This window comes from Mya arenaria, chromosome 17, assembly GCF_026914265.1.
Source record: "Mya arenaria isolate MELC-2E11 chromosome 17, ASM2691426v1".
Taxonomy (NCBI): Eukaryota; Metazoa; Mollusca; class Bivalvia; order Myida; family Myidae; genus Mya; species Mya arenaria.
Genome location: NC_069138.1, coordinates 19,712,491 through 19,724,816, shown reverse-complemented (window position 1 = coordinate 19,724,816; position 12,326 = coordinate 19,712,491). Strand labels below are relative to the sequence as shown.

General features: G+C 35.1%; 1 protein-coding gene across 1 annotated transcript; it reads right to left on the bottom strand.

Annotated features, from left to right (window-relative positions):
• Nucleotides 1-9,580: 9,580 nt before the first annotated feature.
• LOC128223715 (uncharacterized) lies at nt 9,581-12,326 on the bottom strand. The gene is made up of 2 exons (XM_052933043.1): nt 12,173-12,326; nt 9,581-11,915 (listed from the first exon to the last, which is right to left on the bottom strand). Exons 1-2 carry the CDS (start codon nt 12,271-12,273, stop codon nt 11,477-11,479), a joined length of 540 nt encoding a protein of 179 aa, XP_052789003.1. The 5' UTR covers nt 12,274-12,326; the 3' UTR covers nt 9,581-11,476.

Here is a 12,326-nt window from a genome sequence, read left to right as displayed (position 1 = left end):
AGAAAACCCATGACCCCCCAAGGGGGGGGGGCCAATTTTGACCCCAAGGGCCATAATTTGAACAATCTTTGTAGAGGTCCACTAGATGATGAATCAAGCCAAATATCTAAGCTCTAAGCAACGTAAGTTCAGAGGAGATTTTTGATTTTGTTTAATATAAAACATATAGAGAAAACCCATGACCACCCAGGGGCGGGGCCAATTTTGACCCCAGGGCCATAATTTGAACAATCTTTGTAGAGGTCCACTTGACGATGAATCATGCCATATATCTAAGCTTTAGTCCAAGTAAGTTCAAAGGAGAAGATATTTGAAGTTTTCACTATAAACATATCGAGAGTACCTAACCCCCGGGGCGGAGCCAATTTTGACCCCAAGGCCATAATTTGAACAATCTTTGTAGAGGTCCACTAGACGATGAATCATGCCAAATATCTAAGCTCTAGTCCAAGTAAGTTAAGAGGAGAAGATTTTTGAAGTTTTAACTATAAACATATCAAGTATACCCATGACCCCCGGGGCGGGGCCAATTTTGACCCCAAGGCCATAATTTGAACAATCTTTGTAGAGGTCCACTAGATGATGAATCATGCCAAATATCTAAGCTCTAGTCCAAGTAAGTTCAAAGGAGAAGATTTTTGAAGTTTTCACTACAAACATATAGAGAAAACCCATGACCCCCTGGGGCGGGGCCAATTTTGACCCCAAGGCCATAATTTGAACAATCTTTGTAAAGGTCCACTAGACGATGAATCATGCCAAATATCTAAGCTCTAGTCCAAGTAAGTTAAGAGGAGAAGATTTTGGAAGTTTTAACTATAAACATATAGAGCATACCCATGACCCCCCGGGGCGGGGCCAATTTTGACCCCAGGGCCATAATTTGAACAAACTTTGTAGAGGTCCACTAGACGATAAATCATGCCAAATATCTAAGCTCTAAGCCACGTAAGTTAAGAGGAAAAGATTTTTGAAGTTTTCACTATAAACATATAGAGAAAACCCATGACCCCCCAAGGGGGCAGCGCCAATTTTGACCCCAAGGGCCATAATTTGAACAATCTTTGTAGAGGTCCACTAGACGATGAATCATGCCAAATATCTAAGCTCTAGTCCAAGTAAGTTCAGAGGAGAAGATTTTTGAAGTTTTAACTATAAACATATAGAGAATACCCTAACCCCCCGGGGCGGGGCCAATTTTGACCCCAAGGCCATAATTTGAACAATCTTTGTAGAGGTCCACTAGACGATGAATCAAGCCAAATATCTAAGCTCTAAGCAACGTAAGTTCAGAGGAGATTTTGATTTTTTTTATATAAACATATAGAGAAAACCCATGACCACCCAGGGGCGGGGCCAATTTTGACCCCAGGGCCATAATTTGAACAATCTTTGTAGAGGTCCACTAGACGATGAATCATGCCAAATATCTAAGCTCTAGTCCAAGTAAGTTAAGAGGAGAAGATTTTTGAAGTTTTAACTATAAACATATCAAGTATACCCATGACCCCCGGGGCAGGGCCAATTTTGACCCCAAGGCCATAATATGAACAATCTTTGTAGAGGTCCACTTGACGATGAATCAAGCCAAATATCTAAGCTCTAGTCCAAGTAAGTTCAAAGGAGAAGATTTTTGAGGTTTTCACTATAAACATATCAAGTATACCCATGACCCCCGGGGCGGGGCCAATTTTGACCCCAAGGCCATAATTTGAACAATCTTTGTAGAGGTCCACTAGACGATGAATCATGCCAAATATCTAAGCTCTAGTCCAAGTAAGTTCAAAGGAGAAGATTTTTGAAGTTTTCACTACAAACATATAGAGAAAACCCATGACCCCCGGGGTGGGGCCAATTTTGACCCCAAGGCCATAATTTGAACAATCTTTGTAGAGGTCCACTAGACAATGAATCATGCCAAATATCTAAGCTCTAGTCCAAGTAAGTTCAGAGGAGAAGATTTTTGAAGTTTTAACTATAAACATATAGAGTATACCCATGACCCCCCGGGGCGGGGCCAATTTTGACCCCAGGGCCATAATTTGAACAAACTTTGTAGAGGTCCACTAGACGATGAATCCTGACAAATATCTAAGCTCTAGGCCAAGTAAGTTCAGAGGAGAAGATTTTTGAAGTTTTTTTAGAGAAAACCCATGACCCCCCGGGGCGGGGCCAATTTTGACCCCAGGGCCATAATTTGAACAATCTTGGTAGAGGACCATTTGGTGATCCTACCTACCATATATCAACGGCCTAAGCCTTGTGGTTTGGGAGAAGGAGATTTTAAAGTTTTTCCTTTCCATTGCCATGGCAACCAGAGTTCTGCATGGATTTCAATTCTTTGAACAATTTTCAAAGGGGACCACCCAAGGAACATTCCTGTGAAGATTGGATGAAATTGGCTAAGCGGTTTATGAGGAGATGTCGTTTAAAGTAAAAGTTTACGGACGGACGCCGGACAAATTGTGATCACAAAAGCTAACCTTGTCACTATGTGACAGGTGAGCTAAAAACCAGAATAGCTATAATTCCGGGCTACAACTATTAAGAGCATATACATATTCTATCACACTCATCTGATATATTGGGGATTAAATTTATGTACCAGTACATTATCTTACAGAATGATAGTGATAGTCATTATCAAACTATTATCAAGTTGTTGAGTGAAAACTATTTTTTAAAGTTTAAATTGAGACAATAAGGTGGATGACATGTTAAGTTATTGAAAGCTTTGAAGATTTTATACAAAAGTTATAAGTTATCTCAATTTATGATTTCAAAAACCATTGAATTGGCAGGCCTAGCATCATAAGCCTGACTCACAGACTTTGATGGAATTGGTAAAAGACAAAAAATAAATATTTACTTTCTTAGTGTTGCAATGCAAAAGATACTGGGCCTACTTTCTATCGAGTAAAACATTCTAAATATATATAAACTTTTTTCCATTTACCAAATAATGGAAAATTATTTGAACTTGATTTTGAAAAATTATTTTTTATCCTGACTATATAATTATTTAGTCTTTAAAACAGACTCTCTTCCTTTTAAACTCTAAAATATCTTTAAAAATAAAATTAAATACATTTAAACCCATTAAGATTTAATTAATTATTTAAACAGGCCAGTCTGCACTGCTTTTTCAGTAAGGATTTTAGTCAAAATCATATATGCTTAAGAACAAGACAGTACACCATAGGTAATTATGGCCCCCTCACCTCCCATAATTATGCATATTTGTATACATGTATTAGCTAGACAATATACAACGATAAGTGTATTGTATATATAGTGAGCAAATAAATGCATTAATAAATAAATAAATACAGATTTATACCGGTAAATAGATTTATAAATATAAATATTTTAGGAAAGATAAACATTAGATAAAAAATATTATCCAAGCCTTTCTAAATAGCCAAATTGTATTGGCTGGTGCGGTTACTGAAAATTACTGTGCATGGTCCGCTTACAACCAATTAAATATTTTCAATAGCTCTGAGAATGATTCATACAATCTTTGATATGATGTCAATTTTTTTTACATGGCATGGCTTGGCTTGATCAATATAAATTTTATATTATATGACTGGCACCATTCACATGACTTTTCATATAATATTCTTGAAGTTTTGTGTGATAATAGATCTTTGAAATTTGTGATTCAAAACTTAAAAAGATACATATATATATATATATATATATATATATATATATATATATATATATATATATATATATATTTACTGCTTTGGAATCACACTTTACACACAAGACATGTTAAAATGGATTATTGTACTCACTGCTTTTTAATTTAAGTTTATTCATCAAACTCTGTCACTCTAGCTGTCTCTGTATTATCAGCATCACACATCAATTAGTTAAAGATATATGGGCTGTCATTGGACATAATATAACAAGAATTTACCATGATTCCATGAAATATTTTTACAAACTAGCAAACCTGAACTCTTTAGTATTTTTTTTACATCTTTGTGAGATTTTGCATAAAGCATCTATCTAATTCTTTGTTAATTTACCACATTAAAATTAAAATCTATTGATTAACTGTACTTTTATTTTTTTTTAAATATCTTATATGTTGTGCACCAGTCAATTGTAACCAGGGCGCCTCCAGGTCCGGGGAATAGCGGGGACTTTGACTTTCGGTCCAGCCAACCCTGGGTCAATTATCCCCTCCCCTGCCGGGACGAACTGATGGTAAAACCCCAGCCAAATGCCCCCGCACACCAGAGACTCTATATAAGGCCCAATCTCGGCTAAATTTGGCTCAAAGACAAAACCACCGTGGTCACCCGGCCCTGTGTGGCCACATAGAAAGTAAAAACACGGCCCATTTCCCGACTATTCCCGGTATACCCCCGGACCTGGGGGGGGGGGGGGGGGGGGGGCGTGGTTACAATTGACTGGTGCATTGGTTATAATAACTGAGAGGCCTCAAAGATGCGTACATGAATGTGACATTTTAGCAGATTAGAACAAACACAGGATTTTTGAGAAATATACTCAATGAAACAGAGTGAAACTTTATTCAGGGGCTATACACCGTATGATGAAATAGCGAAAGAAGAGAAAATTGTCGAAAACTGACATGAACTTGGTATCAATGAACTTAAGACAAACATTGGAATCAATGTGTACAATGCATTGAAAAACTAACTAACTGAAGTACCACATAGTTTACAATTAATTGATTTTTCACATTTTTTTTCCATTAAAAAAGATTACTAGGTGGGTATACCTAGTATAATTAATTTTATGTGTGATTGGCTAGTCAATGTTATCACTTAATGTTACCAAGCTAGGTATATATTAAATTAAATAGACAATTGTAAACTTTCGTAGCAGTGGATACAACACTGGACTGCAATTTTGGCGACCACAGTTTGAACCCGGTCTCTGTTATTTTTCTTTACATTTGATATTTTTTTTAACAATTATGATATCAAAAGGATAAACATTTTATTGAATAATTGTCCTGTATACTGGGACTGACCCTACTGTTTGTATAGTCCATTGTTTAAAGAAAATAGATTAAAAAGAGAAAAAATAATTGTAAAGTGTGTGTTTAAGGTAGCACTACCCTAATGAAAACCTCCACTTGAAATGCTTCATTTAATGCTTTATCCTTTATTGTTAAGCACTTACCTACACATCTTTTGTGGGTTCATGTGAGCAGTTCAACTTCAAAGCAACCCAGAAGCATCTTTTATTTTCCATTTCATTAGCTTACATTTTTCAACAGTAGTTTTATTAAAAAATAGTTATTTTCTTATACCGAAGGTAAAACATACTTTTTTTTTGCATAATGTTCCAAAAAGGTTAAAGATATTTCATATTGATAAGGAACAGGTCATGAGTATTTTTTGAACTTGTTGATTTCGCTGTAAAATGACATTCACAAGGACCCATTTTTTATGCTGTCAAAACATTGTGTTAAAATTTTAATTACAGTATTTAAGTACAGTTTGAAATGATGCCCATAAGGGGTATTCTACCTTTAAATATACATGCAGTTTAAAAAACCTTAAAAGCTTAGTAAAGATATTACTTAAACGTTGTTCCTCTATGCTGTTATACATATGCCTAACAAAAAATAAAACAGCTTTCCTTGTTTTAGGTGTGGGGTATAGCAGAGACTTTGTCTGAAATAGCTCATTTTGAACTAGTTTAATACTCTTTAGTCAACTATATTAAATTATTAAATAAGTACACAATTTAGTGGGAAATGCGCCATCTCTATCCCCCCCTTGCTACAATAATGCACCAGTCAATTGTAACCATGCCCCCCTCAAGGTCCGGGGAATAGCCAGGACTTTTACTTTCGGTCCAGCCAACCCAGCTAAATCTTCGCCCTGCGGGCACGGACTGTTCAATGGTCAAATCCCCACCAAATGTCCCGCACCCCAGGGAGCCTAGGTTAGGCAAATTCCCTGCTATATTTTGCACGAAGACAAAAACATATTCACCAGCACTGCGAGGCCACCTAAAAGGTTAAAACACGGCCCATTTCCACGGCTCCCAGAATCAGGGGGGGGGGGGGGGGGGGGGGTAGTCCAAAGAATTGTACGTTTACGGATTTTTTTTACGTTTTTGATATGGCAAATCCTTCACATACAAATTGTTTAGTATCAAAAGTGGGTAGTTATTCCGATCGGGATTCCGGGTTAAAGCATTTAACATCTCAAAAATATCATAAAACAAGAAATATTACCAGATTATGTTATTTTATATCAGTTACATACATAAAAATGTCATATCCTACGAATAATTATGAGTTTGACATGTTTTTTTCATTTCTTGCTGTCAAAACATAGCGATATATACATGAAGGGCACCTGCAAGGCTTTGGCACAATTTTTAAACAATCGGAACATTTCGGCCATGGCTGAGTTGTTACGATTGTATTTACGAGGTCTATCTAGAAGCTCGTCAGTGATGGCCGAGTTATTACGATTGGGTTGAGTTGTTCCGCTTGGCATAATTGTTGTCTGTGTCAGTCAACTTTTGTTTTATTGGAAAGGTAAATAATGTGTTTTAATGCAAAATAACTTTTCACTTACATGGTAAAATATGAATATAAACCTTTATGATCAATTTAAACCATAAAATTCTTCACTTAATACAATTTCAATATATCAACACCCCCAATTTTGCACAAACCCGTTTAGACGTTACAGTAAGGGTTACAAGTCTCATTGACGGTCATTTAGGTGGACTATGGGGGGGGGGCATGGTTACAATTGACTGGTGCAACCACTGGGACACCATTTTTTATTATTTTGATATTTCTTAAAATACTCGTTGACGGCTATTTAGGCAGAGTAGCCCCACTCCCTGTCGAAGTGTGGATAAGAAGAGGACTGTTTCAAGTGAACGTTCTTTACGAGATGTCCTACTTATTGACTGTTTATATATTCAAAAATCAAGACAAAAAATTAAATGGAAAAAATAAATGACTTACCAATGGGTGTTTGAGATATCCATTTGGCACCACTTTAGTGCCATTCATCGCTCTTCAAAGCTCCATAAAACAAAATCATTCGTCTAACACATTCCCGACATCTTAACACAGATGGTATTGATTACTGGACATGTGTGGTGTTAAACCGGTTTGAAGGTGCATTCACTCGAGTAAGTCAAAGATGCACTCTTAAGTACTGCCAGATAAGGTTTACCACAATTAATAATGTTGTTTCAATATTCCTAAAAGAATGAATAAATGTCGAAAACAATGGTTCTTATGAAGGATATCGAGTTAAATTTGAAAGAAATGAGCATTACACACGGTATTTCTACCTTATGAGACTATAGTAGACCACAATAAATCTTTTAGCATTTACCAATCATATTTTTTGCGCTTTCTGCTATTAAAAACACGGTTACAATCTTGTTATCAGTAATAAATATTTTCAATAAATGCATTATTTAGTATGTAGTTAAAGGTTTATCAGTCACAATTGATGTTTGTTATATATGTGTATGTATTGATTTTGAATAACAGTGTCACTAAACAAAAAATAAACAAATTTACGCAATTTCACAACAACCTTTTTTCCAGTTCTTCTGGATTACCCTGTATCCCCTGCCTCGAAACGAAAAGTTAACTTGGACGACATCGGTACGTTGTGGTTGGGGGGGGGGGTCACCCCCCCCCCCTTCTGGCCACTAGTGCAATTGCAAAATTAATTTTGATGCGTGAGGGATATACTTAAGCGACGATGTTAACCATTGCTTCAATATTTATGCATGCATATGTACTTGTTGGCATTTTGGGTGCCTCATTTCTACATCAAAAATGCTCAACCAGGTATGAGTTTATTGTATAAGTTATAGCTCGTAGTTTGTAAAATGTGGTTCTTTAGCAAATTTGTTTTAAATACGAAATAAAAGGTGTTGCTTCCAAGGTATGCATGATCAAAATATCCATAAATTATGTATGAGTCCCTTTTGCTGAGTGGTTATGCTATTTATTTGTCCATGACGTAAAAAGCGTAGGTTCACCCCTGATTAAAACAAGACTTTATTTTCATACTTTCATTGTATTTTGTTCTGCAATTTCAGTATCAAAGAGTTAACTAATTATTTCAGACACATTACCTGGAAAATGATTATTTGGTGCCAATGAGGTACGAGTCCCTTTAAGAATGACAAAGTGTTTTTACAATCAGCTAGATAACAAGTTCATTTTTTCCACATATACAAGATGATTTACAAGTAATCATCATATGTGTATTTTTGCTTCACTGCTATCTTGTAGGATGACTGGCTTATATACTACTACCGGGTATGTAGTAAAGTGACAACATGGCATTAATTACCAATAGCGTTTATTTTGTAATGCAAAATTCACCAGCCTTACATTTTGTACAGTTCGATATTTTTTTCTAAAACATATACTAGTATTACTGTTTGAGGAAGGCATTGGCACATGATGCATGTTAACATTCTAAAATGCCTTGCAGCATTTTTAATGGTGTTTAGCTTGGACCAGCTCAAAACCAAATAATAGGGGTTGGAAAGTCTTTGGTTTAGGAGTTAAAAAGTCTTTAATATGGTTATTAAAATAATTCAACTAGGGGTTGAAAAGTCTTTGTTATAGGAGTTAAAAAGTCCAAACAGGTAGGGGTTGAAAAGTCTTTGAAATAGGGGTTTAAAAGTCTAAGGGTTGAAAACTGAAAAGTGTTCTTTTTTAGAAGGGTTAAAAAGCCTCTTGGGGTTGAAAGGTCCTGCTCCCCTGCAGAACAGTGTGTATGAAATAAACTATTATCTTAGGTAAAACATTTCATATGGATTTCCATCAATTAATTACATCTTCATTAAAAATCAAGAAAATGGTACATTTTCTGTGTAAAGGTACTGACAACCGAAATAACATTTTCAAGCGTAAAAGTGAGTATAGCTTTGAAAAAATGAATAAGTTCTTAGTCGTTTGTAACCACAACTTAATCGATTAAAAATGGCGTCTGAGGAGATGAAACTAGTGTAAAGATATTTAAAAAATGGAATTTGTGTCACTGGTTGAGTAAGAATACTTCAGGTAATTTTTGATATGATTTATTGCATTCAAATTCATTAAAAGATGCTTAAATCTTATCGCTAAGATATCAGCACAGAAGTATTAGCTTGGAATTGGATGGATACAATGTCAGGACACAGGTAAACAATAAAACAAAACTTCAAATATATTCCTAAATAAATAAATAGGTGTTCTTTTAAGAGATTTAGGAAAGTTGAAATATTTTCCCATTAAAATTTATTGCCAGAACCTCCAATTGGATTAAGCCCATTGCCAATGTTACCAATTGGAAGATTCCAATGGGACAATGTTCCAATTGGAGTTTTCCAATTTCCTGACTTTTCCCATATTGAATTGTGGGAAATATCCAATTGGAAAAAATGGTCGACGGGATTTTTTTTTACAAAAAATGATAAAAAGTACTATAAACGCACTTTTTCTAGATAACATTATAACCATTAATGATAATGATTGTTATTAATCACTAATTCCTTTTGAAAATGTGGGAGAATTTTCCAACAAAAAATGTTGGGCTGATTTTCCAATTGGAAAAACCATTTTTCCAATGGGAAGGCCATTTTCCAATGGGATCCCATTGGAAAAGTTGACTTTAAATGCCAAAAAAACATATTTCTAAATTAAATTTCAGGAAACAAAAAATATCTCTTATTAGTATTACCTAACACATTTTAAAAATACAAAAATAAAAAACATTGGGTGAAAAATAAAAAAAATAAGTTTGCAAAAATTCCGGATTTGCAAACTTAATCCGGATGCTGTTGGTAGATGATTACCACTCTGAGACGTACACATGAATCCGTTTGTCGCCTAAAAGCTCATCAGCTATATACTTATGTTGAAGCCGAAGTTTTTTTTAAAAATCATTGGATATGACATGAGGTCAAAGTATTTAAACAATCTGTGGCAGGTGTGCACTACTTGCACATTAGTGATAATAAAATTTGGGATTTATATGTAACATTGATTTTCATTTAATATTTAGATTCAAAAACCAGTTGAAGCATAATACTCATCATCTTTATACTCGACCAATCTGCTACCTTTCACGTGTTACTGTAAAGACACCAGTCCATTCTATTTGATAAACCAGATAAAAAATAATACAAATAAAACATTAAACCATTATTATTTTTTTTACATTCAACTAAGACCTTATACATATATACAGCTGGTAAATGGAAACAAGTGTTTCACAATGATACATTGTTCACAAATATTTTTCAATCAACGAAGTCAGTGTTAAAGCTGCACTCTCAAACTAAAACTTTAAAAGACTGAAATTTATTCTAACAGTTTCCAAATAAATTAGATATATTCTATTGTGAACTATCTTATAAGACTTATTCTAAGATAAAAGAAATGAATATATTTCAAAACTGTCAATCTGTGAGGGTGCAGCTTTAAGTTGTTATAAAACAGTTCAAAACACTTATGTTTAATAAAAGTACTTTCCAAGAATTGCGGCTCTGAAATGTGAAGTATTGAACTGTTCAAGCTTGCATATCATGTGTGCAATAAAGTTCTCATTCCGATGAATTCTAGTGAACAAAATATCACTCAAGGTGTATATTACCAAGTCACAAAATTGTCTTTCAGCACAGAACAGCTGACCCTGAATTTGAAAATAATATGGATGCTTAGTACTCAAAGTCAGATTTCCATTTGTCTCTTTCAAGTATGGCTCAGTGACTGGTGATATTTTTTTGTGTTTAGCACTGAAGGGGCACTTAACTTCAATAAGTAGGTTTTCATCTACAATGCCATCGGGTGATGCACCTAAAAACGGAAGGTTTTTTTATACAAATATCCCACATGGTTTTACTTTGACATTATTTTTGCTTTCATATTGATGGATGGCCTCCTTTTCATACTATATTCCATGGCGCATTGTTTCTGTAGGTTTTAATCCTTTTCCCCGAACAAAGGACTTTGCAAGTCATTTAAGTTGGTTCTTTCTGTTGCGGTACACACACGGTGAAAATTAGATGACTGAATTATTTTCTCTCGTTCTTCAAACCATTGGTCGTTTTTGTTTTGTTCCCTAGTGTACATTTCAATGTCATCCCTGTCCTTGTCACTTAGTTTGTTTATTTTACATTGTTTCAGGAAATTGTCTTCATGAGATACTTCAAAATAATCATGGTCATTGGAAATTGCACGAATTTTGGCTGGGCTGAATGTTTGAAAAATTGGTGTCTTTGATATACCCCTAAAATTCATACAAATATTGTGAAAATAGTCTTGATATCCATCAACTTTACGGAATTTTTGTGGCCGAGGGTCAAAAATTTTAATGTCACAAATATCTGCACCGCCCATGTTTAAATCTCGAGCCTTAAGGGGGGAACCAGTATGCTTTTTTGCTTTGTGAAATGACTGCAATTTTTCTGTGCATGTTGTCTCAACTTTAAATTATCCATCTTTAACAAATTTACAACATGCATATATCATAGTTCTAATATGTTTGCAATGTCCAAATGGGCCTTCTCCTGCACCACATTCACACTGTGCTTCATGAATATATCCATTCTTGTGTAAAGAAATGTCTACAACATAATTAACCTTCTTCCTCATTTCTGCTTTACATGCCCCACGAACAATGTCCAGAGATGGTACCGAAAACAGTCGCATGTAAAGAAGAAACTTGTCGTCGTACAGGTCTTTTACCTTCGCATCAAACTCCACCCGGTACTGGCCCATGTATTCGATGGCCTTCTCCATTGTTATTGGTGCTATTTTAGCATCTGAATTTACATCTCTGTATCCACTAGTCTTGGGCAGGCTCATGTTGAATTCTGGTAGAAGATCTTCTTCCCTGTTGAAATTCTGGTTCCTGTCATATGCCTCCAGTCTGGAAAGATACGAAAGTAACTTGTGATACCATAAATTGTGTTAAAATTTCCCCACCCACTGTATTTTGTCGTAAAATACATTTAAACACGAGCATATAATCAGCTAAAAGTCATTGCAATATACACACAAAAGTGTTCACATTTCAAAGCTTTATTAACATTACTAAAATGATGAAATCATTTGTTAAACAACTTGAATTATCAAGATATCGATTTAACAACTAGTTGTCCTCGGGCTACATTTTGACAAGTTTACCTTTCGATTAATTCCTTCTTCCGTCCAGTCAACTTTGCATTGCGTCGCCTTAGCTCCGTTTTAAGCTGGCCTAATGATAAGGTGCAAAAATTTGAAGCCATGTTGCGATATCAATTGAATATTTACAAATTTTATCGGAATTTTATCACCACTG

What these genes read in the sequence shown, in the direction of transcription:
- LOC128223715 (XM_052933043.1), bottom strand. Translation starts at nt 12,273, where the DNA reads ATGGCTTCAAATTTTTGCACCTTATCATTAGGCCAGCTTAAAACGGAG. An exon ending in AAGAAGGAATTAATCGAAAG is followed by an intron (nt 11,916 to 12,172) that starts GTAAACTTGTCA and finishes GTATCTTTCCAG; the next exon opens with ACTGGAGGCATATGACAGGA.